This window comes from Pleurodeles waltl, chromosome 9, assembly GCF_031143425.1.
Source record: "Pleurodeles waltl isolate 20211129_DDA chromosome 9, aPleWal1.hap1.20221129, whole genome shotgun sequence".
Classification (NCBI taxonomy): Eukaryota; Metazoa; Chordata; class Amphibia; order Caudata; family Salamandridae; genus Pleurodeles; species Pleurodeles waltl.
This window is the reverse complement of record NC_090448.1, coordinates 335918515-335946176: the sequence shown is the minus strand read 5'-3', so window position 1 is coordinate 335946176 and position 27662 is coordinate 335918515. Positions and strand designations below refer to the sequence as shown.

The 27662-nt window shown below is 42.7% G+C and overlaps 1 protein-coding gene across 1 annotated transcript in view; it reads left to right on the top strand.

Moving 5' to 3' along the window:
• USP4 (ubiquitin specific peptidase 4) overlaps positions 1 to 27662 on the top strand; it is a 789752-nt gene that overhangs the window by 327371 nt on the left and 434719 nt on the right. The window contains exons 9-10 of the mRNA XM_069206879.1: positions 6468 to 6641; positions 24870 to 25028. Of these exons, the coding sequence (XP_069062980.1) occupies positions 6468 to 6641; positions 24870 to 25028 (333 nt within the window). The remainder of the gene's footprint in view (positions 1 to 6467; positions 6642 to 24869; positions 25029 to 27662) is intronic.

Sequence of the window (27662 nt, the reverse complement as noted above, 5' to 3'; positions counted from 1 at the left end):
GGCCTCGCCAGTAGTGGTACACAGACCTTCCACATCTCTTGGAGAGCCTCACATAAGACTCCCTTGCCGACAGGATCTCTTGCCCAAGTTTGGGGGATAGATACTTCATCCCAACCTCTCCTCCCTGACCTGGGTAGCATGGCTCCTGAATTCCTCCAATATGGACATATAGGGCTTTCCAAGGAGTGTATGGATATTCTTAGGGAAGCTAGGAGACTTCCACTAGATGGTCCTATGCCTTTACATGGAAAATGTTTTATTTGTGGTGCTTACAGGATAATCATAGCCCAGTTTCTTGTCAGGAGGATGTGCTCATTTCCTAGCCTCTTCACTTGGCCAAATCAAGGTTGTAGTTCTCCATCAGAGTACTCCTTAAAGGACTGATCAAGACCTGTGAGTGCCACGTCTTTGAAAGCAATGTCGAGTTTGTGGAGAAAAAAATATATAGTTGGGACCTAGTTTCTATATAAAAAGCGTTTTTTTACTTGCCTGTATCTATGGCACCGCTTGACGAATCTTCACAAAACTTTTCCAAACAATTTGCCAGTCACATCAGCTGCTGTCTGGAAAGTTTTGGGGTGATCCATCCAGGTGGGGTTGAGAAAAAGTGTTTGGGAGGGGGGGTAGGACACTTTTTTCCCCCATTCATTTTTCCATAGGAAAAATTGAACATCAATAGCGTGAAACTACTGTACGAAATTACACAACTTTTAGCAGAAAGGTAGGTCCATGGTCCAGAAAGCGACCTTTTTTTTGTTTGTTGTAAATCCGTTCAGTAGTTTTTGAGAAATTAAGGGGAAATCAAATTTTATATACAGGGATGCGAAAGATTTGCAACCCCTCCCGATCTCGTGCTGAAATCTGATTGGCTGTCAACACTTCAGCCAGGCAGTATTGACAGCCATCTTGGGACTCGGCAGCTGAGTCCCAGAAAAAAATGTTAAAGCAAAGTGGCCAGGGTACAGACAACCCTGCGCCCTTAGCTCTAGTCGTGTGGAACCCCCCCCCCCCCTCCCCCCAGGACTAACAAGCATTTTTTTTCTTTTTGAATTTTCGCTGTAATTAGTGGCGGATTTGGAGGGGGATGGGGGGGGGACAAAGTGCCAAAGCCTGGAGGCATTGTTTTATTGGAGTGGGGGAAACGGGGGATGCTTGGTTCCCCTGGAGCCCCAAGAATCGCCACCTCCCTGGGGCAAAGCAGACATTGTGTGGGGTTCACCAACTCTGATGGGCTAAATTAATTACTGAGCCTCCCCAATGGCGCATGGGTCATCAGCCGTGGAGACTTTCAAAGCGATCCATTAAATGAAATGACTAGTCTGGCAAAATCGAGCAGAGTTTTGTAACTTGACCTTGAAAGGAAGGTTGCCACATCTTTGCTCAACTGTCTAGGTGTGCTAAAATGCATATGAATTTAAAGTTCTCTGCAGTCTTGGTTTACACACATGCAAACTCTGATAGTAGCTCCCTAAAACTTGCATTATGATTGATGTACTGCACTGTCTGTTGCAATTGAGCTGTTGTGGTGGAAGGCCTATTCCCAACTCAGTTTCTTAGCCTTTTTTTGTGTCTTCGGCCATAGGAATGGATTTCCACCTTATAAACAATAGAAACCAGTCACAGTCAGTTGTTAGGAGAGCTTTGACTTGTGTTCCACTGATGTATGTCTGGTCTACAACCAGACACCACTTAGATTGTCTTATAGCACTGAACCACCCAAACCAGTAGTGTAGCCAGTAAAAGACAAATTCACATTTCAGTGGCCTAAATGGGCTGCAACCACATATGGCTTTCTATATATGTCTGTAGGCTTTAACACAAGGGTCATCAATTTTGTGATGACCCTTTACTAATGAGGATTGTTAGCAGGAGACCAGTACTTGTGCTCAGTTAGCCGCTGTGAACGGACTAAATAGAAATACAAGCACTTTGTATGTGTACGAATTTATATTGACGACATGGCAGTCAAATTAAAAGCTTCCCAATCACATGTTTTATACAAAAGAATTCCCATCCACGCACTTATTACTGCAGTGCCAAGATAAAAACAGTGTTTAGTACTGCCTTATAGATTGTATATTTCAGTGACTTTACACAGGGAAAATTCTAGTAGTCATGTGTTCTCAAGTGTGATTTTACACTTCTGCCAAAACTTAACTTTAAAAACAAATGAAATGGCATAAACAATATATATATATATATATATATATATATGTATTTATATATCCATAGTAAATAAACAGTATATTGCACTATATATGTTTTATTTTTATATACGTGTGTGTATGTATATCTTACGCTTAGATTCTGTGGTAATGATTAGGGTTCTGAGAAATGGGAATTTTTTGGATTTGTACAGTTTGACGAAACTCCATGAAACTTTGCAGACCTGTTCCTTTTTCTAAATTACCGAATGATGCACATTTTCATGGTGATTAACATGGTGCAAAGAAAAAAGGGGGTGGCAAAACGCTTTTTTTCACCAATGCATTTTACATAGACTTTTTAAACATGCATAGAAGGAAAATGGCTGAACGGATGTAGTTCAAATTTGGCAGGAATATAGATTATGGTGGTATATTTAAATTGGGGGCAATAATTTGAAAATTATAATGCATATAAAGTTCGTGATATATTGGGCTGCAATATACTGTGGTACGTATACCGTGGGACATAGCGATGACAAAGTGGTATATGATTGGCTAATTAAAGCCCTTCTAGAAGTAAGAGCCACGTTGTTTACAGAACACTTTGTCTTCTGGGTTTTTACGTTATAAATACACAATTACTTTTTTTTTTTTTCACCTATAGCAATATAGGCAGTTTACAATATTGGGAGTGGGTAGGGGAACATGTTATTATTTATATATATTTATATGTTTTTTAAAAAGGTAAGCAAGTACTGCAGTACTATCTAGGAAGTTCCACAATAACTTTTTAAATTAAAAAAAAAAAAAAAAAGGAGAAATTATAACAATTAAAAAAAATATTTTATTGTTTGTAATATTTTTTCTTTTAAGTAAAATAGGTGCTTCATAGAGTACTGCAATACTGATAACTTTTTAAAAAATATATACAATAATACAACAGTAAAAATACTTTTCAATTAATATTCAGACTTTAGGAAAGTGCCTTGTGTTCCTATAGGTTAAACATTCTAATAAGGTATATCGCACATAGAAAGCAAGAATTTAGTAATTTTGGCACTACTTCTGTCTAAAAAGTCGATGGGATATGTAAAACACACTCCAACACACCACTTTCTTGTACTCCACTCTATGCCATGCCACTCTACTCTAGCACGCCACACTATTCCACGCCACACCCCTCTGCTCTATCCACACCCCTCTGCTCTCCTCTAGGGTACGCCCCTCTCCTCTACTTTCAGGGCACGCCCCTCTCCTCTACTTTCAGGGCACGCCCCTCTCCTCTACTTTCAGGGCACACCCCTCTCCTCTACTTTCAGGGCACGCCACGCTACTGTACTCTAGGGCACACCACTCTACTCAATAACACACCACTTTACTCTCCGACATGCCACTCCACTCCACTCCACTGTACGCTATTCCACAACAGTGTATGCAACTCCACTCTAGGCAACTGCACTCATCTCCATGATACTGTAGGTCAAGATACTCTACAGTATGACACTGAACGACATTCTACTCTGTGCTACTCCACTCCACTCTACTCCACTCCACTCTAAGCCACTCCACTCTGACACGCCACACTACTCAAGCTCCTTTACTCTACTCTAGGACACACCCCTTTACTCTAATCTAGGCCACACCACTTTACTCTACTATGGGACATGCCATGCTACTCCGTAACACACCTCTTTACTCTCTGACATGCCACTCTACGCTAGTCCACAACACTGCATGCCATTCGAGGCAACTCAACTCATCTCAGCGATACTGTACGTCACGATTCTCTACAGTATGACACTGTACGACATTCTACTCTGTTGCTTCACTCTACTCTGCCACACTACTCTATTCTAAGCCACTCCACCCTGACACGCCACACTGCTCCACGCCACTCCATGCCCCTCTGTTCTGGGGCACTCCCACTTACTCTCTGACATGCCCCCTCTGTTCTGGGAGCATGGTCCCTCTGTTCTGGGCGCACGGTCCCTTACTCCCTGACACACCACTCTACGCTATTCCACAACACTGTAGGCCATTCTAGGCAACTCCACTCTTCTCAATGATACTGTACGTCACAGTACTCTACAGTATGACACTGTACGCCATTCTACTCTGTGCTACATCACTCTGCCACACTCTACTCCGTTCTAAGCCACTCCACTCTGACACACACCACTACTCCACGCCTCTCCATGCCCCTCTGTTCTGGGGCACACCCCCTCTGTTTTGGGGCACACACCCCCCCTTACTCCCTGACATGCCACTCTGCGCTATTCCACAACACTGTATGCCATTCTGGGAAACTCCACTCATCTCAATGATACAGTACGTCACGATACTCTATAGTATAACACTGTACAACATTCTACTCTGTGCTACTCTGCTCCACTCTGCCACACTCTACTCCACTCTAAGACATTCCACTTCTGTGTGTGCCACTGTCTGACACTACTCGATTCTAAAACAATACGCAACCCCCCTCTGCCTTTCCACTCCAGTTTACTCAACTCTACTGACACACTACTCCACTGTACTCCACTCTGCGTCACTTGACTTTGACACTCTGTGGCCCTCTACTCTAGCACACTCTACTCTGCCACTTCACTACTCCACAATACTTTGCAAAACTCCACTCTGTTGCATGCAACACCATTGTACATTACGTCACTTCACTTCACTTTGACTCTTTGCCTCCTTCTATGCCTCTATACAACACACTACTGTACACCATTTCCCTCCACAACACTCCGCTACACTCAAAGCCACTCTGCACTGTGCCCCTCTACTCTGTTCCCCTCCACTACACTGTATGACATACAACTCCTCCACTCTGACACACTCCTCCGCTCTACAGCACACTCCTGCACTCTATGACACTGCACTTTGACACTTTACTCCACAACACTCTGTTCTATGACACTATACAACACTGACACGCCAACCCACTATACTCCACTCCACAGCATTCTACTCCACAACACTATTTCACTCTATGCCCCTCCACTCTACACCACAACACTCTACAACATGGCTACTCTACTGTACAACACACCACTCCACTGTATGACACAACATTGACATTCCATTCTATAACACAACACGCCACTACACTACATGCTACTCACTCTACGACACACATTCAAACAACACTCAGCTCTACAACACTGCATTCCTCATCCACACTATGCCCCTACATTTTACAGCAGTGTGCTCCACTCTTTGCATGCGGTTCCACTCCTCTGTAAGATATGCCACTTCAGTGTATGACATGTCACTGCAATCTACTGCACGCCACCCTCCCACACAAAAAGAAAAAGTATGCTTTTAGTTTGTTACATTTTGTTTTTATAAAATAGAAATACAACTTAAATGAAAAAATCAAAGGTTAAAGCTTAGTTATACTTAGGAAAACTTGATTTATTATTTCTATACGAAACCAACTTAAACTACACAAACTTTGGAGATTCTAAAGTTATAGGTATAACTTTACAGTTATAATTAAAGTTTTAATTGACCCCCACAGTAAAATTAGTATAACTTGCTTACCTCCGTACAGCGTTGTGAATTCGCTTGCCAAACTACTTTACCTATAACTCAACCCTCTACCATGCACATCTTCTACCCTTTCATATCACGCCACGAATACCACATTAAATCATTACATTTATTGCAACACTGATGACTCTCAAATGACATCTTTTATGACAACACAGTGCATGGTAGAGTACTGAGTTATAGTTACTGTGGCTATCAAGTTCACAACACTTTGTACGGAGGTGCATAAGCTATATTAATTTTACTGCGGGTACAGTTGTAATTGTAAAGTTTTATAGTGTGTGTAGTTTGTTTTGTTACATTAAAGTTTTCCCAATTATAGCGAAGCTTCAACCTTTGTTAAACAGTGATGGTACAGTTAGGTGAAAATGTCAATTTAAACATAATGTTTTAAACTAAACACTACTGAAATTCACTAATCATAATTACTTACGACATGCGCTCTCGCCATGTATAGCATTCTCGCAATGCATAGCGTTCTCAGCAAAAATGGAATGTCAGATGTCATCAGTGCCGTCATAGGACATGTCATGAGTGATATAGCATGTGAGGTCATAAGTGCTGTTTAAAATAACATAATTCATATCAGTGCAGAAAATCTGTACAACTACATCACGCCCACCAGAATAATCTTAACTTAAAACCTGATTTAAAGTTATTTTTTTTTAATCAACACTATATAAATGAATACAAATGTGTTTAAATTTACTTTTGTATTTATGCTTATGTATAAATATATATATTAATGTATTTTTCTTTTAGTGTTTGAGTAATACTCAACCTTTGACTGATTATTTCCTAACTGATAAGTACGAATTGGAAATAAATCGTCAAAATCCTCTCGGCATGAAAGGAGAGATCGCTGTGGCATACGCCGAACTGGTTAAACAGATGTGGTCAGGGAGAAATTCGTATGTTGCTCCACGCATGTTCAAGGTAGGCAAAGTTGCTTTCCGTTCACGGTTTTGCTTTTACTAACTTTTGACAATACTGATTTCAGTTTCACATCAGTAAACAGTAATTTTCTATTTTTGTTTTTTTTTGTTTTTTTTTGGTTAAAGGTTTGTACAGTGGCGGTCAGGCAGCTATCCGGCACTAAACTTTGAATAGTGTAAAACTGGTTTATAAAAAAACCTGGGTGGAAGACTGCAAGAAGGACAAGGCATTAATGAAACCAGTGCTGAATAATACCATGGCTAATCTTTCCCATGAAAACAATTGTAATGACAATTGATAGCCTGCACATCCAATTTTTACCCATGTATACCACCTTCTGTTTTTCAAATTAACATTGCCAGAACGAAACTGCCCCAATTAGTTCCTCCATAAATGTGGTATTAGGAACCCTAATTTTCACTCACACAAACCTTGTTCTTAAACCACTATTACCTTACTATCATTATAACTTTACCTAGCTGCTGTTTTACATTGTGTTTATACTGTACCTTTCACTAACCCTGAGCCATAAGGTTTCTCTTCTTCAAAAGATAGTACTAGCTTAAACCATAACCTTGTCTCTGACTGTCAAGCTGACCCTTCATGTAAACATAGGCTTTATAAAAGCCTTAAAACTAACCTTTCATTTATTATCACAAACTTAACTGCTTTGTCTCAGTTGATAAACCATTATTGTGTTGATTTTGCTGATATATTCTTTATTTTGACATTTAATTGTGGGATTCTCTATAAAGGCATTCTCTGGTGTGGATTTATTGTGAGTATGCAATATCAGGCATTGGTAGGCTACGGGCGTGGAGGAGGTGGAACACTGACCATGCAATTTACATTGAAGTTCGCTGTGTGTCTCTGCTCCCTGTGCAGTGTCTCACAGATTCCTCTGCAGCCCCTTTAAGCCCACCTGCTTTTCAAGATAGTGATGCTCTGATACTGCTCATTATTTTTCAGTCATTGATTTTTTTTTGACCCGTTTTGACTGTTTTTTGTTTTTTTGTTTTTGTTTTTTTGTAGAATGAATTAATGTTGATTTCTAAGTCATTCGGATTGATCTTTTAGCCAATATAATCGCCTGATCGATTAATATACAGATAGATTTGTTTAGGTCTATGCATGGATATTAATCGCAATAGGCAAAATGTGGGTTTGGGCGTACTGCTCACTCGAGCCAGGTCTTGAGATCCCTCCTGAAGTGCTTCAGCAAGGTGGCCTTTCTGAGGTTGAGTGGTAGTGTGTTCCATGTCCCGGCTGTGAGGTAAGAGAAGGATCTCTTCCAGTTGTGCTCTTCCTGATTCTGCATATGGCAGGGAGGGTGAGCTGGGTGGATCGAGCTGCTTGGGGGAGGGGGATGTAGAAGGTCAGTTGGTGTTTGGGGTAGGCCAGTCCGATGTTGTGCAGTACCTTGTAGGTGTGTGTCAGTAACTTGTAAGTGATGCGTGTGTTGTTCGGGAGCCTGTGCAGGTCTCTGAGGTGGGTGGAGATGTGGCTGCAGCAGGGGGGTGTTCAGCATGAGTCTGGCTGCTGCGTTCTGGATTCTCTGTAGTCTTGTTTGAAGCGTCTTCGTGATGCCGACATAGTGTGTTGCCATAGTCCAGTTTGCTGCTGACAAGCGCATGGGTGACCGTCCTTCTTGTCTCGGTTCTGATCCACTTGAATATCTTCCAAAGAAGTTGCAGGTTGTGTAAGCATGACGATGAGACAGTGTTGACTTGAGGGGTCTAGGAAAGCATGGAGTCCGGGATAATGCCCAGGTTGCGTGCGTGGTCGGTGGGGGTGGGAGCATTTCCTAGGGTGGTTGGCCACCAAGAGTCGTCTCAGGTGGGGCGGTGGAACCGAGTACGAGGGTCTCTGTCTTGTCCGCGTTAAGTTTCACATATTCACAGTTGTTCACATAGAACAATTAGCATTAGGACCAACTGGATAACCACGGACCCTGTTGTATAGTTATACTATCTTTTCTGCAGATACTACATTACTCTATGCCAGTCTTATTAGGGAAGGTCTATTGCTGCACCAACATTGCCCAGTATCCTTTGCAACCAAAAAACCCCACCCCTCATAACGTTTTCTGCACCCTCCAGCCACCCAACCTTCCATTGATCCCAGTATTGCCACATTAGGGTCTGAGACAGTGGTAATGCCCAAGACGTTCCTTAGAGAATCATGTATTCTCTGCCAGAATCTCAGAATGGCCAAATACTTTGTATGGTTTAAGGTACCACATTGAAGACTGGCAGTTGAAATTCATTAGTCTCATCTTCTAAATCTTCTCTAGGCTGCAATGCAAGTAATTGCATGGAATAATTCTCTGGTACACGTGCTGCCCCCTTACAGTCAGATGAGTAAAACAGCGTTTTTTGCAGCGAGTACAGCTGCCACAGTTGGACCCTGAGAGCAGACATCGCCGAAATTCAAGATCCCATGGGTGGGGTCCTGGTGAGCTCGATGGGTTCCCCAATGAGCTCTATCAGACATACTCCCCCTCCCTTCTGCGAGATAAATTATTGGCAGTGTTTCAGGAAGCACATGTGTGGGGTATTTTACTGGTGTTGATGTGGAAATGTATTATGTGTCTCATGCTCAAGCCTTGGGGCGATTCGAGCAACCCCTCTTCTTATCTGCCATTCATGATGTGTAATATATTAGCTACGAGGCTACAAGGAGTTGTTCGGGGGCTGGTTCTTGAAGATCAATGCAGATTTGTACCTGCTTGAAGCACTGCCTTTAATTTGCGCCATTTGCCACATGTTCTGCATGAAACCATGGAGGTGGCACAAGAATTGGCATTGGTATTGTTGGACTTGGACCGTAGGAAGCGGGAGTAAGGGGGAACCAGTGGAGGATGCCGATTGGGCCAGAGCCTTGTCGTTGGTACGCACTGTTTTGCGCAATAATAGATTTAAGCTTTAATTTTGTACACCATACCTATGTCACGCCTTCTCATCTTAGCAAGATTGATCCCATTACAAGAGTTGGGTGTCCTCGATGTGGCAAAGAAAATGTCTGGCTTCTACACTTTGCAACCACCTCCCGCCAAGGACCATGCTAAGGTTGAGGAGGTTACAAGCCTGGATCTAGAGGGTGACACCATTGACATGCCTATGGTGTGTGGTGGCATATCCCAAGGGGCAGAAAATTCCATTTAAATTGGCACCACTGGCTCTAGTGTTGGCTAAATGTAGGGTGGCTATAGGCTGGATGTGTTCTAGGAGCCCATTGGTGGAATACTGGATACAGGACATTGGAGTGGAGGAGTGGCAGAAGAACAACACATGCGGTAAGCTCGTAGGGATGAGGGTGCACCTACCAATCTGATGGCATGGGGACACTTACTGGAGTGCTTCACTGATGCAGATGAGTCAGGCTCTGGGACGAGTACAGACACTGAAGATTAACAAACGGGGTCCAGTTATGAATACAATGAAGATGGCAACCGACTATGGTTATATTGAAATTCTGGTATGCATAGCACGTTTATGAATTGGTTACATTATGGTGCTACTATGTGTCGAGAACCACTGTGATGCTGGGCTGGATCAGCCAATGTTCTTATATATCTGTGTAAATAATACTCCTGTGAGATGGGTATCTGAGGGGCCTCATATGCTTTGCACTGTATTGTTTATTTAGGTCTGAATGTATCAACTCAATATAAAGAGGTTAAAAAAAAGAAAAAATAGAATAAATAATGCTACTCAGTCATTGCATATTGTGGATTTCAATCATATTTCTACAGAGAGAGCTTTGAGCCTCTTTTACCTCACCTGGGGTGAGTTATTTATTTGTTTTTTTTTAGCTGTTTGCTAGCATTTGGAACATTTATATTACATAGCAAAGTATTATGGATGTCTCCGTTTTCCCAGTGTTTATTGTGTAATACGCAATGAGAGCAACCAGAGTCCTTGTGAAAAACTTTCCAGCACACAATGTGATTTACTGGATAATCTGGAAAATTTCAGATGCCAGACATAATTTTCGTCACATTTGCACATTGCAAACATAATGATGTTCACAGATCGAAGGATGAAAAACAATTGAGATGGAATACTTAACTCTCAGAAAACATGCCTGACTATGTAAGTTAACTTATTCTTTTCATGAGGTTACCATATGCCATTTCATAAAAAATAAAAAATCTCCAATTGGTCATGCACATTTGGAGGAAATTAAAAATTACAGCATTGTAAGAGAGCCTGTACTCTATCATTGATAGCTTTTCAAATACTATATAGTAGGCCATTGAGAGATCCAGAAAAAAAATGTTCATCCTCACCCTCCTTTCCTGGCCAGGTGGGGACAGGTGACAAACGCACACTGGCCAAACGCCCAGAGTGTAGGAAAAAATATCTTTTGGCCCTGTCAATTGTCGGTGGATGATCTTCTTTGCACATTATCTCCTTTGGTTTCTTCTCACCTTGCCCATCGGCATACAGAGTTTCTAGAAGCTGCACTCTCGCATTGTGCCCCAGTGGCTGGAACTCTCCTTTCCTAAGTGCCAGGTTGAAGCTATGCAATTGTAACCTCTTGGAGGAGTTTGTGCTCCTAGTACCTTATTTTTTACCAGCGCACACTGCTGTTCCTTAACCACCTATATAACTTTTTGCACCACACTTATTTTGTTTTCATTTATTTATTGATTTATTGGTCAGGCTGTTCCTGTCGAGGTCTGAGATCTACCCTTTAGAGCCTAGCATTTTTCAGAATCCCTGACGTTCCTTTCGGCACTTCCACCTCTCATCAGACAAATCATATGAATGTGCACAAGCTTCTCTAAAAACAAAATTTGATTGCCAATAAAGGATGCCAAATATTATCACATTACTGAATCTTAGGTGGATAGTTTTCTCTAATCCCTCTCACCCTATACGCACACTCTCTGACAACTGAAATTAGCTGGTTTATGGATTACAGCCCTGGGTGTTGTTCCCATAGGAACCACTAATGATGAAGAGTTGGTAAATGTAGTCTTCTCAATGCTTCTCTGAAACCCAAGGATATGGGCGTTATTAGGGCTATCTTGCTCTACTTAATCCTCTAGGCTTTCTCATGAGGTGAAGAAATTTCACTTGAATTTTTGGGGCTGGAATGGATTCATTCCTCTAGTCATTTGCAGGGATTCACCCTGCCTGAGTCCCCTAAATTTGTGAATTTGTAATCTCTTCGGGGAGCGGGGGGGGGAATTCAAGCCAAGGTAGTACTCCTTTTTTTTTTTTTTTTTTTTTTGACTCCCCCTCCCATCCCCAGCTGACGCACCAGATGCCTCAACAGCGGTCATCTACCGAACTCCATGCGGCTCCCATGTATTTGCCGTTGCCACTTGCAGACCTATAGAGCTGAAGGTTTTAGCTTCCCTCCACCCCCAACTTATGCCAGCTGTTATAGCTAGTCGCTTATGCCACTTAATCTTCATTCGGAACTTGGGTTCTTTTTTCATACCACTTACTTCCACCAATCAAATGGACAGTGGCAGTGTTTCAGAAGCAGGTCGTAACACAGAATGAAGCAAAAGTGACTTGGATTTTAGGACACATTGCTCCTTTTTTTCACAAATGATTCAGCAATGTCTAATTCACCCTCCCTTTAATGTTACCAGGTTTCACCCAATTGTTCTGTTTCGTCAATCTGGAAAGCATTGCACGTCTAAGTCCTGCAGGCCTCTGACCAGCATCTCTAGTCGAAACCAAAAATAAGCACTAGTGAATAGCTCTCTAAGTGGCTGATCCTTACTGGTTCTAAACAGCCTCCCGTTCTCATATCACCCCTCAAACAACAAACATGCCGGCAACCAGACTCTGTCCATTGCTAGCTTTAGGGCAGCAAGATGCACATTGTGCAAATGCTCACTTATCCTTTCTAGATGACTGACCTTGAATTTGGACATCAGTAAAAGAAGCTATCCAAGCTCTCCGGGTAACAGTGAAAACTGCTGCTTAGTGTTGGTTTCAGAATTCCCATATTGTCTTATGTGTGCCTGTTTGTCTATATATATATATATATATATAATATGTTCGATGGCATGTGTAGCTGCAGATACACATGCTGTGCACATCCCGCTATCTGGTGTTGGGCTCGGAGTGTTACAAGTTGTTTTTCTTCGAAGAAGTCTTTTTTCGAGTCACAAGACCGAGGGACTCCTCCCATTTCGACTCCATTGCACATGGGCGTTGACTCCATCTTAGATTGTTTTTTTTCCGCCATCGGGTTCGGACGTGTTCCTTTTCGCTCCGTGTTTCGGGTCGGAAAGTTAGTTAGAATCTCGGAAAAATCGTCGGTATTGTTTGCGTTCGGTATCGGGTTAGTTACAACAGATCGACACCGAATTAAGAAGAGCTCCGGTGGCCCTTCGGGTTTTTTTTCCATCCCCGTCGGGGCCTGGTCAGCCCGGCCACGTGTCTCTTCAAGGCTGATGGAACGGACCCCATTCCGCTTCTGTCCAAAATGCCATAACAAGTATCCATATACAGATCAACATCTGGTCTGTAACTTGTGTTTGTCACCAGAACACAAGGAGGATACTTGTGAGGCCTGTCGAGCGTTTCGGTCCAGGAAGACACTCAGGGACCGAAGAGCAAGAAGACTGCAAATGGCGTCGGCGCCGACAGGACAAGAGCGTTTCGAGGAGGAGGAAGAAACATTCTCCACCCAGGAGTCGGACTCTGAGGAGATCGATCCCGAGGAAACGCCTAAAAACGTGAGTAAGACGTCGAAACCAAGAACTCACGAGAAAAGCCCTAAAGCCCAGGGGACGCCACCGCCAACAGGCCATGGCTTAACCCGAAAAGTAGGTGACCGTTCATCGGCACCGAAAAAGGGCGAGCTGGTGTCGAAGTCATCCGTCTCCGGTCGAGATACCTGCACACAGCAATCTCGTGCCCGAGATAGTGGCTCAGAGAAGATTTGGCACCGAGACAGCGGCACCGAAACGGGTCGGCACCGAGAGAGCACGACGCCGAAAGTAAAAAAAGGTTTCGTCGGAGCCGAAAAAAGCAGCCGAAAAGGTTTTAGTACCGAAATATCCGACCTCGGAACCGAAAACAAGTTCCTACACTGAGGAACAAGGACTGTCCACACAAATGAAGAGACATAGATTTGGACAGGAATTACAGGCAATAGAGCCAGATCACACACAAAGACGGCTCCTTATTCAAAAAGATACAGGGAAGATCAGCACTCTTCCTCCAGTCAAAATGAAACGCAAGCTTGCCTTCCAAGACAAGGACAAACAGCCACACGCAAAGGTGGCTAAACAAGTAACACCGCCACCATCCCCATATCACTCTCCGCAACCATCACCGGTAGCCACTCCACCAATGATGCAATCCCCAACTCATACAGGAATGAGTCAAGATGACCCTGACGCATGGAACCTTTATGACGCACCAGTGTCAGATAATAGTCCAGAATGCTATCCAGCTAAACCATCGCCACCAGAGGATAGTACAGGCTACGCACAGGTGGTGTCAAGAGCAGCGGCATTTCATAATGTCAGCCTTCATTCAGAGCCCATTGAAGACGACTTTCTTTTTAATACACTGTCGTCCACACACAGCCATTACCAGAGTCTCCCCATGCTACCTGGGATGCTCAAACACTCCAAACAAGTGTTTCAGGAGCCTGTAAAAGGAAGGACCATTACTCCAAGAGTGGAGAAAAAATATAAACCGCCACCAACAGACCCCGTGTACATCACACAACAGCTAACACCAGACTCTGTTGTAGTGGGAGCAGCGCGCAAAAGAGCCAACTCTCATACTTCAGGAGATGCACCACCTCCAGATAAAGAAAGTCGAAAATTTGATGCTGCAGGCAAAAGGGTGGCGGCACAGGCAGCAAACCAGTGGCGTATTGCAAATTCGCAAGCTTTGCTAGCCAGATATGATAGGGCCCATTGGGATGAGATGCAACACCTTATTGAACATTTACCCAAGGAGTTCCAAAAAAGAGCACAGCAAGTAGTAGAAGAAGGACAGGGTATCTCCAATAATCAGATATGGTCAGCAATGGATGCTGCACAGAACTGTCAACACAGCAGTAACAATAAGGAGACATGCATGGCTGCGTACATCAGGATTTAAACCAGAGATACAGCAAGCTGTGCTGAATATGCCATTCAACGGACAGCAGTTGTTTGGGCCGGAGGTGGACACTGCGATCGAAAAACTTAAGAAAGACACTGACACGGCCAAAGCCATGGGCGCACTCTACTCCCCACAGAGCAGAGGCACATTTCGAAAGACACAATTTCGAGGGGGGTTTCGAGGGCAAACCACAGAAGCCACAACCTCACAAACAAAGCCCACTTACCAGAGCCAGTATCAGCGGGGAGGTTTTCGGTGACAATATAGAGGGGGACAATTTCAAAGGAATAGAGGAAAGTTCCAAAGTCCCAAAACTCCTCCAAACAAGCAGTGACTTCAAGGTCACAAATCCCCAACACATAACACCTGTGGGGGGGGGACTAACCAAGTTTTACAAACATTGGGAGGAAATAACAACAGACACTTGGGTCTTAGCAATTATCCAGCATGGTTATTGCATAGAATTTCTCAAATTCCCTCCAAACATCCCACCGAAAACACACAATATGTCAAAACAACATATAGATCTTCTAGGACTAGAAGTTCAGGCATTGCTACAAAAAGAAGCAATAGAGTTAGTACCAAAACAACAAATAAACACAGGAGTTTACTCCCTGTACTTTCTGATACCCAAAAAAGACAAGAGTCTGAGACCTATACTAGATCTCAGAACATTAAATACCTACATCAAATCAGATCACTTTCACATGGTTACATTACAAGACGTAATCCCACTGCTCAAACAACAAGACTACATGACAACACTAGACCTAAAGGATGCATATTTCCATATACCAATACATCCTTCACACAGAAAGTACCTAAGGTTTGTATTCCAAGGGATACATTACCAATTCAAAGTGTTGCCATTCGGAATAACTGCACCAAGAGTTTTTACAAAATGCCTAGCAGTAGTAGCTGCACATATCAGAAGGCAGCAAATACATGTGATCCCGTACCTAGACGATTGGTTAATCAAAACCAACACGCTAAGACGTGTTCACAACACACAAAATATGTCATAAAAATCCTCCACAAACTAGGTTTCTCAATCAACTACACAAAGTCACACCTTCTGCCGTGTCAAACACAGCAATACTTAGGAGCAACAATCAACACAGCAAAAGGGATTGCCACTCCAAGTCCACAAAGAGTTCACACATTTCACAATGTGATACAGACCATGTATCCAAATCAAAAGATACAAGTCAAACTGGTGATGAAACTACTAGGCATGATGTCTTCATGCATAGCCATTGTCCCAAACGCAAGGTTGCATATGTGGCCCTTACAACAGTGCCTAGCATCACAATGGTCACAAGCACAGGGTCAGCTTCTAGATCTGGTGTTGATAGACCGCCAAACATACATCTCGTTTCAATGGTGGAACAGTATAAATTTAAACCAAGGGCGGCCTTTCCAAGACCCAGTGCCACAATACGTAATAACAACAGATGCTTCCATGATAGGGTGGGGAGCACACCTCAATCAACACAGCATCCAAGGACAATGGGACATACAGCAAAAACAGTTTCACATAAATCACTTAGAACTGTTAGCGGTATTTCTAGCGCTCAAAGCATTTCAACCCATAATAAGCCACAAACACATTTTTGTCAAAACAGACAACATGACAACAATGTATTACCTAAACAAACAGGGAGGCACACACTCTACACAGTTGTGTCTCCTAACACAGAAAATATGGCATTGGGCGATTCACAACCACATTCGCCTAATAGCACAATTTATTCCAGGAATTCAGAACCAGTTAGCAGACAATCTCTCTCGGGATCACCAACAGATCCACGAATGGGAGATTCACCCCCAAATACTAAACACTTACTTCCAAATGTGGGGAACACCACAAATAGATCTATTTGCAACAAAGGAAAACTCAAAATGCCAAAACTTCGCATCCAGGTACCCACAAGATCAGTCTCAGGGCAATGCGTTATGGATGAGCTGGTATGGGATATTTGCTTACGCTTTTCCCCCTCTCCCACTCCTTCCATATCTAGTAAACAAATTGAGTCAAAACAAACTCAAACTCATACTAATAGCACCGACATGGGCAAGACAACCTTGGTACACAACACTACTAGACCTCTCAGTAGTACCTCATGTCAAACTACCAAACAGACCAGATCTGTTAACACAACACAAACAACAGATCAGACATCCAAATCCAGCATCGCTGAATCTAGCAATTTGGCTCCTGAAATCCTAGAATTCGGACACTTAGACCTCACACAAGAATGTATGGAGGTCATAAGACAAGCTAGGAAACCTACCACTAGACACTGCTATGCAAATAAGTGGAAAAGATTTGTTTATTACTGCCATAATAATCAAATTCAACCCTTACACGCATCTGCCAAAGATATAGTAGGATACTTACTACAATTGCAAAAGTCAAAGCTAGCTTTCTCTTCAATAAAGATACATCTGACCGCAATTTCAGCCTAACTGCAAATTACGCACTCCACTTCATTATTTAGGATACCAGTCATAAAAGCATTTATGGAAGGCCTAAAGAGAATTATACCACCACGAACACCACCAGTTCCTTCATGGAACCTCAACATTGTCTTAACACAACTCATGGGTCCACCTTTTGAGCCCATGCACTCTTGTGAAATGCAATACTTAACATGGAAAGTTGCATTTTTGATTGCCATCACATCTCTAAGAAGAGTGAGTGAAATTCAAGCATTTACCATACAAGAACCATTTATTCAAATACACAAGCATAAAGTAGTTCTACGGACAAATCCAAAATTGTTACCAAAAGTGATCTCACCGTTCCACTTGAATCAAACGGTAGAATTACCAGTGTTCTTCCCACAGCCAGATTCTGTAGCTGAAAGAGCACTGCATACATTAGACATCAAAAGAGCACTAATGTACTACATTGACAGAACAAAACTAATTCGAAAAACAAAACAACTATTTATTGCTTTCCAAAAACCTCATACAGGGAATCCAATTTCTAAACAAGGCATTGCTAGATGGATAGTTAAGTGTATTCAAACCTGCTATCTTAAAGCAAAGAGAGCGCTGCCTATTACACCAAAGGCACACTCAACCAGAAAAAAAGGTGCTACCATGGCCTTCCTAGGAATTATTCCAATGAACGAAATATGTAAGGCAGCACCATGGTCTACGCCTCATACATTTACCAAACACTACTGTGTAGATGTGTTAACGGCACAACAAGCCACAGTAGGTCAAGCTGTACTACGAACATTATTTCAAACAACTTCAACTCCTACAGGCTGAACCACCGCTTTTGGGGAGATAACTGCTTACTAGTCTATGCACAGCATGTGTATCTGCAGCTACACATGCCATCGAACGGAAAATGTCACTTACCCAGTGTACATCTGTTCGTGGCATTAGTCGCTGCAGATTCACATGCGCCCACCCGCCTCCCCGGGAGCCTGTAGCCGTTTAGAAGTTGATCTTCAACATTTGTAAATTTGTAAATATATTACTTTAAACTTCATTATGCACATACATATTCACTCCATTGCATGGGCACTATTACTAGCATACACAACTCCTACCTCACCCTCTGCGGGGAAAACAATCTAAGATGGAGTCGACGCCCATGCGCAATGGAGTCGAAATGGGAGGAGTCCCTCGGTCTCGTGACTCGAAAAAAGACTTCTTCGAAGAAAAACAACTTGTAACACTCCGAGCCCAACACCAGATGGCGGGATGTGCACAGCATGTGAATCTGCAGCGACTAATGCCACGAACAGATGTACACTGGGTAAGTGCCATTTTCCATATATATATATATATATATATATATACATATACATATATATATCTCGATAGAGGGTGTATTGGCAGCACCAAAGCAAGGCCTTTCAAGTAGATGAGCAACTTTTTTCTTAATTTTTTTTCTGTGAAATTGTGTCAACAATTCTATTCCTGATAGGATTTGTGTCTGAAATTTTTGTATTGCCTCGATTAATGTAAGGGCCAAGGAACATATTGGCTTTTTGGGCTATCAGATACTGAATATTTCCACCTGACCCCTGCCCGCAACCAATCCATTCTCCTCCTAGTGTAACTTCTGACATCATTTGCATCCCTGTGCTATTGGAGAATCCATTCAGGCCAGTTACCAGTCGAAGACAAGTGATCTTGCACATAAGTGCGATCACCCAGATGTTGTGAATTCTAGACAATGAAGCTAGCCCCGTCACCCTTTATTCTGATACCTAGAGCCACTCTCGGATGGCACTCCCAAACTGATTTATTTATTTGTATAGATGGAGCAGTGTGATCAAGCCCTATTAAGGAAACGCAAACCCTGCAATTTTAGGCTCGGAAATACTGTAGCCACATGTTGCTGAGACATTTTACTGGAACTGGCAACCACATAGAGAATACTCTAATTGCAAAGTTAGTAAAGAAAAAATACCTGAATAGTAGTTGCAGTCAGACAGCCTAGAATCTTTTTCAGTGATGATCTGCCGCCATATTAAGAAATCTTTGCAAACGATGCAAACACTCGTGCAATCTGCCCTTCCGATTCATGGTAGAGTGACCATGTTCTTTTATGAAAAATGGCCTTGGAGAATTTTGTATGTATTTTCTCTTATTTTATTTAGGAAGACTGTACATAACCTTTAGGCTGCAGATGTGTTTATTTAGTGAACCCTTTACATTTTACAACCTATTATATGCAAGCATATCATTTCTCCATATTATTAACTCCAATTAATTAACTCAAAATTGGGAAAGGGAGGGCACCATGGAACAGCCACAGGGTCCAAATCTCATTAAATGTTGGAGTCATATCTCGGTCCGCCATCCGTTTACTGGGTGCCAAGGCATTTTTCCCTTAAAGTTAAGGCAGAAGGATTACCTTTTGTTTCTGGAACCTTTATAAAAAATTTAAAAAAAACAATAACAGCCCAAAGGAAACGAGGGAAAGGAAAAACATAACTGTCACCCTCTGAGCCTCTGGCTTCACTTAAGCCTCCAGGAAAGCCTCGGCTGCCTCTGCTTATTTGAAAATGAGTTTTTATCTTGAGTTCAACCCTGAATTTCGCGGAATGCCACAAGAGTGCACTGGGATTCAGTTTGTTGCGGTCCTTTTTGATGACCTGTAGATGGCTTTTACTATGTTGCTGTGTTTTAGAGTAATTAAGAAAGATTAGGACATTACTCCCATGCAGCATGACGCTTCTTATATTTCTAGCTTCACCCAACACCAGTTGTCTTTCGGGGGGGGGGGGGTTACTCAGCTCCTCTCGCCATGTCTTAGGAAACCGAAGATCCTCGTGCCCGTAATATGTATTCTTTACTTACTGTTATTTGCACGGAGGGTCCAGTAAACAGGGTTTCCTTCTTCAGGATCCTCGTTCGTTTGCTCTAGGGGCCCCTCTGTTTAGTCCTCCTCAGGGACAACCAGGAGCTGGGTCGGAATTGCGTACAAGGTAATCAGGCAGAGCCCGACGGCAGTTTTTTGGCCTGTTTTTTGGCCTGTTTTATGGCCAGGTGGGCCGTTATTAACTGTTGATTCATTTTATATTGTCAGACATTGGCTGCAGCAAACACAAATGCATGCGGTCTCGCATATCTTGCAAAATACCTATACAGCTTGTCTTTGCAAGTTCAAAACTGGCCTGGTTTACAAATGTGGGCTACTTTGTAACTATGTGGTTCATTAATGGGGCCACTTTTATTTTGTTGCCAGGGCTTTTTTTTTTTTATCCCCCCATCCATCACTCCCTCCTGTGCCCCCTCCCCCCTCCCTTAGTGTTACCAAAAGCAATAGATGTAGACAGTTCATCTTTAAAGTTCGGGGACAGTTGTATTTCTATATCTCAATGACTGACTAATCAAGGTGAGCTCTCATAATATCGCAGATTTTTCCATCAGTGAACGGAAGCCCCACCTGATGTCGATACAGAGGGCTCCCTTTATAGGGGCTTTCCCATACACTCTGCTTTGTCTTTTCACTACCACAGTGAGGTTACAGCACTCAGATTATGCTTTGATGATTCCAACTCTGTCCTCTTTCTCTGTGAGAATGGTTCAGAGTCTTTCTAGGCTCCTAGCCATATGTGCCATACTTGCTTGTATGCTACATACCACGGTGGAGTGTAGTGTAGAACCTCAGTTTTCATTGAACTCAGCACAACGTCGTATGTGGAACATCATCAGCATCTCGGATGAGTCAGCCGTGTACTTCATTGGTGGCGAGTAGATACCAACCTGAGCTGTGGCAGGCTGCTCTCCCTACCCTATTCAGAGCTCACAGAAGTGGCAGGTGCATCGTGACTGCGTTTGGGAAGGCCATCTGCAAGAAATGGAAATCTGAGGTCTGGTCTGATGTGCTGGCTCCACATCAGTCTGTTGGATCTTTGAGCCATCCTGCTGGTTCTGAAAGTTTTACTACTAGCCATCAAGTAAAAGCTGGTGTAAGGTCTCACAGTCCTCATGACTGCTTGGTTATACCGCAACATGGTGATGGTGTGGGGTGTTGGTTCCTGTGCCTTGATGGTCAGTACCTTTGGAGGTGACTGGATAAGCAGGAGAGATTTTGGTGACCAGTAACGTGGCCGGATTTCTGGATGCCAGAGTTTATAAATTAAGCATGCATAAGCTGCTGGACCATGAACAATGTCTCCATCTTGGGATGGCTGGAAGCCTCTTTGACCAGTCGCACGTTTCCTGGTTAGATCTTTTCGCCAGCTCTAAGAACTCGTGTGTCCAGACTGCTGTGTGGTGGAGTTTCCACCGGAAAGGTCTCATGTATGTGTTCCTATCATTGTCTCTCTTACCTCGAATCAGGAAGAAAGTTGAGGCAGATCTGGCTTACATCATCGACATGGTTCTGGTATTACTTCTAATGTAGCTAAGCTAAAACAGGCTTTTCTGACGGATATTCTTAACATAAATTCCTCACCCTTACAATATTCCCAAGTATTAGACTGAATCTCGAGAGGAGGTGTGATGTCCCGAAATTCTGAACCTGAATATTTGCTTTCCAATCCGGCTCGTTCAAGATTGAATGTCAGCCCTTTTGACCTTTTGAATTTGCCTGAACAGCTTTCTCTCTTCAAATCATCTGTTGTGATGTGGTCCCTGAAATGTCTAACACATATTTTTAGCAAAACCTTTTCTTATGCCATAATGGGACCTTAAATTGGTGCTGACATTTCTCATCTGTCCTTGATTCGAGCCTATGCACAATGGTTTCTTGTGGCTCTTTAACCATCAAGACTATCTTCCTCATTGTACTCTCTTCTGTTTGCAGTCTGAGTGAATTGCAGGCGCAGTTGGTCTAACCTCTGTACTCCACATTTTTCCCCGATAAGTTGTTGGTGAGGACCAAGGCTGCCTTTCTGCCTTAATTAGTATCCTACTTCCACTTTGGGCAGTCCATCCCCTTCCCGGCATTTTTCTCTCCACTCCATTCCTACATTGGCTGAACCTGAAACGAGTTTTAAACTTCTGCTTTGAATGGAATGAGGATTATCGTGTGGATGATCAGTTCTTAATGGGGTTTGTGGGTGCCAGAAAGTCAACTGCAGAGTAGAATGAGTGAGGTGGATAGTCTTGTATATGAAGATCTATTATGTTGTAACCAAGAAGGAATCTCCTAAAGGCTTAACACCCCACCTCACCAGAATTAAGGTTGCTACAATGACGTTAGCTAGGGTTGTATCTGTCTTGGGCAGCTGTCATGGTACAGCCGTGAATATTTTCACCAAGCACTTTGCCCTCAACAGCCTTGTCTGCAGAAGGGGCCATTTGGCCTGCTGGGTTGTGCAGGATTGTTTAGTTTGAGTCCGACCTCAGTCTTGGGCGCTTCTTGAGTATCAGTTCTAAAGGTGAGGAATTAGATTTACCCTTCAGAAGAACAAGTATTCCTCTTTGATAATGCTATTTTATGACGGATACTCTAATTTAACAGCAGTTTCATGGCCAGCCTCCTGCCTCCCTGTGCTTTGGAGCGGACATCTGCACATTTTGATAAAAGGTCCCGAACTTTCAGCACACTGTCATCTGCAGTTTAGATAAACATCTTGGGGTGCAGAAGGCTGACTGCTGACACCAAGGCCCTGGGTGTCGCTTGTATGCAGCCCCGTTCTGCAGCTCCGTTCTGTCACTTGCGGGGCTATGTGACGTCGGTGTGGACAGAGGAATCATCTTATGTCTGGGATTATTCTGAAGGTTAAGAATTTTTGATTGGATGGAGTATACCAAAGTAAATTGTCCATTAGTGTGTTCCTCTAATAACCGGGGACGACTGCAGTGTTCCATATTGCACAGCATGATGACTTTTAGGCAGTTCCTTTTGTTCCACTCTTGAGCAAGCTTCTAAACATGCTTTCATTAACACTGTTTTTGGTGACTAACGCCATAATTTGCTGAGGTTTTTTTTTAAACTTAGTTTATTTTTAATTTTCATCTTGACTCTTTTTTTTCTGTCAAATTGTTTCCCCCATGACTTTCCTTGCAGACATTTAATCTCTGTGATGTTTTTGACCTCTGTGCTGACTTTTATGATATATGGCCATCCTGAAGAGGGAGAATGTTATAGAATGAAGACCATAGTGTCTCTGTAGTGTGTCTTCCTGACTATCAATCCATTAAGAATTGCGGGATTTGTCAAAAGATGTCACGTAGAGACATGCAAAGCATTTGCCTCATGGCTAAGAATGAAGGGATGACGCAGTCTTGCCATATTTTTGTTTTCTTTTCCGAAGAAGAGCTAGAGGAAAAATCTTCCACACATTCTCTATAGATAAATCCTAATGCACAACTAGTATGGCAGATACGTATTCCTATGCACCCCCAGGAAATGAAGGGGATTAGCTACTTTACTAGATACTAGTCCACCTTGAGCATTCAAGATATTGGTCGGCTAGGCCTTTTGTGGCATACTTCATCAGGCAATCTGACCCACTGTATTTGCATAATGCCAACAGTGTTCTCAACCTCATTGAAGAGGTAGAGTTGCAATTTATTTTCTGGTCAATGATGGGGTCCAGTTGTCATTTTTTTTTACCACAGGGACACACTGGGGCGGGACTTCTCCTGTAGTCACACATTTGTCACGGTCTAGCTTCCTGCTCTGCACCTACATTATTTGACATCGGTGCTCTGTGGATATTTCTCAGCAAAATGTGGTGCTGATTTACATTTGATAAATACGTCTAATTGCAGGTTCCTCACGGCCCTCAAACCCCACAGCCTTTAAACTATAATAAGGTCCCAGTTAGATCAGAACACCATCTGAAACACCCTGTTCTACGCTCCGAGTCAGGAGGCACTGAAGAGGAAGTCTATAAGAAACTAACATAAGCGTGCTGGGGTGGCACTTGTTTACAGTAACGATGGAGCCACAGCTTGCAACCTACCGGCAAGCAGGAGCATTGCTAGAAATTCTATGGATCCAGTCTGATTTCTAGTGATATTATAAAGATGAGAAACCTGCAATTAGAGTATCACCAGAAAGAGCGTTAACAAAGGGAAGTGACTTGTTCTTTTGGCTAACTGAATACAGAAGCTACAGTAAATGTTGCTTTTTTAATCATGTTTTCTTTTATTTGATTGAGTTAGTAAAGATGAATCTTTAAAATTGGTCTTCCGAGATTCTGCGCTTGAGCAGAGATATTCTACCTTGTTGAGTTCAGAGGAAATACCCAGGGTGAAGAAGTCAAATCACAAGAACGTAGCGTTTTCCTTCCTTTGTGTCAATCTTCCAATTCTGTATGGGTCACAGTATAAAGTATCCTGCAGGACAACGCATTGGGGAAAGTGGTTCTTCTCTAAAATTGACATGTATAATCTTGTGTGTAGCATTTCTCCTCGTTCCCTGCTTGGAGTGAGCTGTTATGCTTGTCTTGCTGTGCTTTCTCCAAACAAAATGATTGTAGATGTAATGACGTGATAGTCCTACTCATCCATGCACACTTAATTGCACAGTCCAATAGGAAGATATACGGGATACTCAGTAACTGCATGTTAAAATATATTATGTCCTTTTTCGGAGTCATTATTACTGCACCGAACAATAGATAAATCACATGGAAGGTTTGGTAAGGTCAGTTTCTCAAACATAGGTTTAATGGTGTGATATTTGAATTTATTTCAGACACAAGTTGGACGGTTTGCACCTCAGTTTTCTGGGTATCAGCAGCAAGACTCGCAGGAGCTTCTGGCGTTTCTTCTAGATGGCTTGCACGAAGATTTAAATCGAGTGAAGAGGAAACCATATCTGGAGCTCAAAGATGCCAATGGCAGGCCTGATTCGGTATGATGTGTGGAAACCACGAAAACGCCTTCTTAACACCAATAGATCTGCCCAGTGGTTGGAGCACAAAGCAGTGAAACCTGGAGGCCCAGGTGTGCATCCTTTCACCACCACTTATCTTCTGTATGACCTTGAGCAAATCACTTTACTACCTCCTCCTCAGTTATATATTTTACCTTTTCATTGACTCCGCCCCCCCTTTCTGTTTTGATGCCATAACCTATTGATAACTTAAGCTTACTGTCCTCTTTGGTAGTGACTGCACTGTTAAGTATTTTCCCCCTATATTTTTGAGATTTAGGGAATGAACATACATTTGAAAGTAGAACTGGTTTAGCTCTGAAAGCATACCATGGCATAAGAAGCACTTTGTATTTTAGTTTGTCTTCACGTCTATAAATATAAATAATTAGATATATTTTACGGTCAGTAATTTTATTGCCAATGATCGGTTCTGGGTACATCATAAACCACAGGGCATAAGGACTGCTTTCCATGACACCCTTTACTAAACCAGGAATTCATAAAGTGTGTAAACCAGGTGTGTTCAGACTGGGGAAATAGATTTCAGAATTTAAATCACCATTTGAGCATATTTTCCAAGTGATAACCAACACTATTTGTTCCAGTTCTTATCCAACCCACCTTTTTCATCCAGAATTCCACCACCATAAGCTTTAATTTATTCATGAGTAAAGATCACTAGATGAATAGGACTATTTAAAAAAAAAAAGGATAATTAATACAAAAATGCAGAGATGTTGGAAGACGATCACTACCATCCCATGGTTGAACTCTAAGGTCGATGCAGGATGGGAAGACTTTTGTGTCTGCTGCAAGAGTTGATAGGGTTATCTCTAGTCTTGTACACAAAATTCCAATGTGTGAGGACACTCCCCAACCCCTCAAACACACACCTGGTGATCTTTGAGAAGGGTGGGGCATAAAACATGTCTTGCCCTGAACTCCACAGAGTTGAGCCCATTTTCTTCCAAAGAGGGTGGAATTGGGGTGGGGGGTTCTCATACGGCAGACTCACGAGCCTAAGACTCACATACACACTCTAACTCACATACACACTCTAACTCACTCATGCTCATCTGCATTTGCTCAGTCATCATTATTCTCACTCCCACTCATTCGTATTGATTTATTCTCCCTTACACTGACTTTCACACTGCCTCACACTTGATCTCAGTCACTCACACTCCCTCTTTACTGACACTCACAATCTAATTCCCTCACTCTGACTCATGTGACAGCCGCTGTGTGCAGAGGGGGCTGGGAGTGGATGAGCACATGGTCTACACACCTGAGACTCTGTTGAAACCAAAGCATAATCAAATGTATTGTGGGGTGTCTCTTTATAGAAACAGAAGGTAACAAAGACTAGAAGAATTAACTGTAACACAAAATGTAAGTGAGAAGCCCCAGCGTTCACAACAAATGCTGTTGTCTATTCTTAAAGCGTCACAGAACCCCATTCACGACCTTCGAGGTGAAGTCAATGTAACTTGGATTACATTCTATTGAAGCCCGTGAACATTTTTTGAGTAAGCTTTGCTGAGCCTATCAAGGCTGTTGCACCTGAACAACAGGCCACTTTTGATGGATAAACTGACGGTGCAGGTGATGGGATTTAGTCGAGCAAAGAAGCACCATTTAAACATTAAGACACAGAGAATACAAGATGTCAAATTATGAGATGGACACATTACTACATGCTCTGCTCCAGTCTCCACTACACCAGTTACAGATGGATATTTTGACTAGCTGCAGGAGGCGACGCAGGGCACTGGAAGTCAGACTTACCTGTGATGTCTTGAGAGTCACAGGCAGTCTTCTTCTGTAGGGTCAGTTCTATGAACAGCAGAAGGTGTAAGCAGTTGCTACTTTAAACAGATGTCCCTGCATAGCTAAAGCACGCACAGTGTATGTGTTTCCTGCATGTGTCCCAATGTCACAGTCTCAACAGCGTTCATGATTATAGATCGACAACTTCCAGGTGCACTCTGTGATTGATAGGTAGCCCCAGGCATGTATGGCTGGAAGCAAAAGTGCCCGGGGCTACATAAAAAATTGACGCTTGCTGTGCGTCATTCCGGGGTAGTGCAAGGAGCCCCAGGACAACGGCAAGGTAAGCCTTGGTTTAGCCAACAAAGTTACGATGGATGGCACCTGCTTACTTGCGCTTGTTCAGTGAAAATGTACGTGGCTGCCTCACCCTCGTTCAAGCAAGTGTCATAAAGTGCCAGCTAATCAGGTTTTACTTATGTTCTAATTGCTATAATATATAATATAATAGTAATTAGAAAATGAGTATGTTAATGTTGCAGGAAATTGTTTCCAAAGCCTTAGGTAACCTTCTGCCCCTCTATTTGGAGTACTCATCCAAGCTTCCTTTACCCAGCAGCACACCTATTGGGCTGGATTCAGAATTGAAATACATGGATTCAGCTCCTTCCTCTGAACATGTCCCCACAAGGGATTTGGGGCCAGATGTACCAAAGGATTTTACCCATTCTGTGTCTATGGGGAAAAAGCTTTCGTACATATGGCCCTTGGTTTCAAGAGCTTTTATATTTCAGTGGTCCTCTCCTTCTAGCCCCCAATTTTAATTAAGGGTTTTTAAAG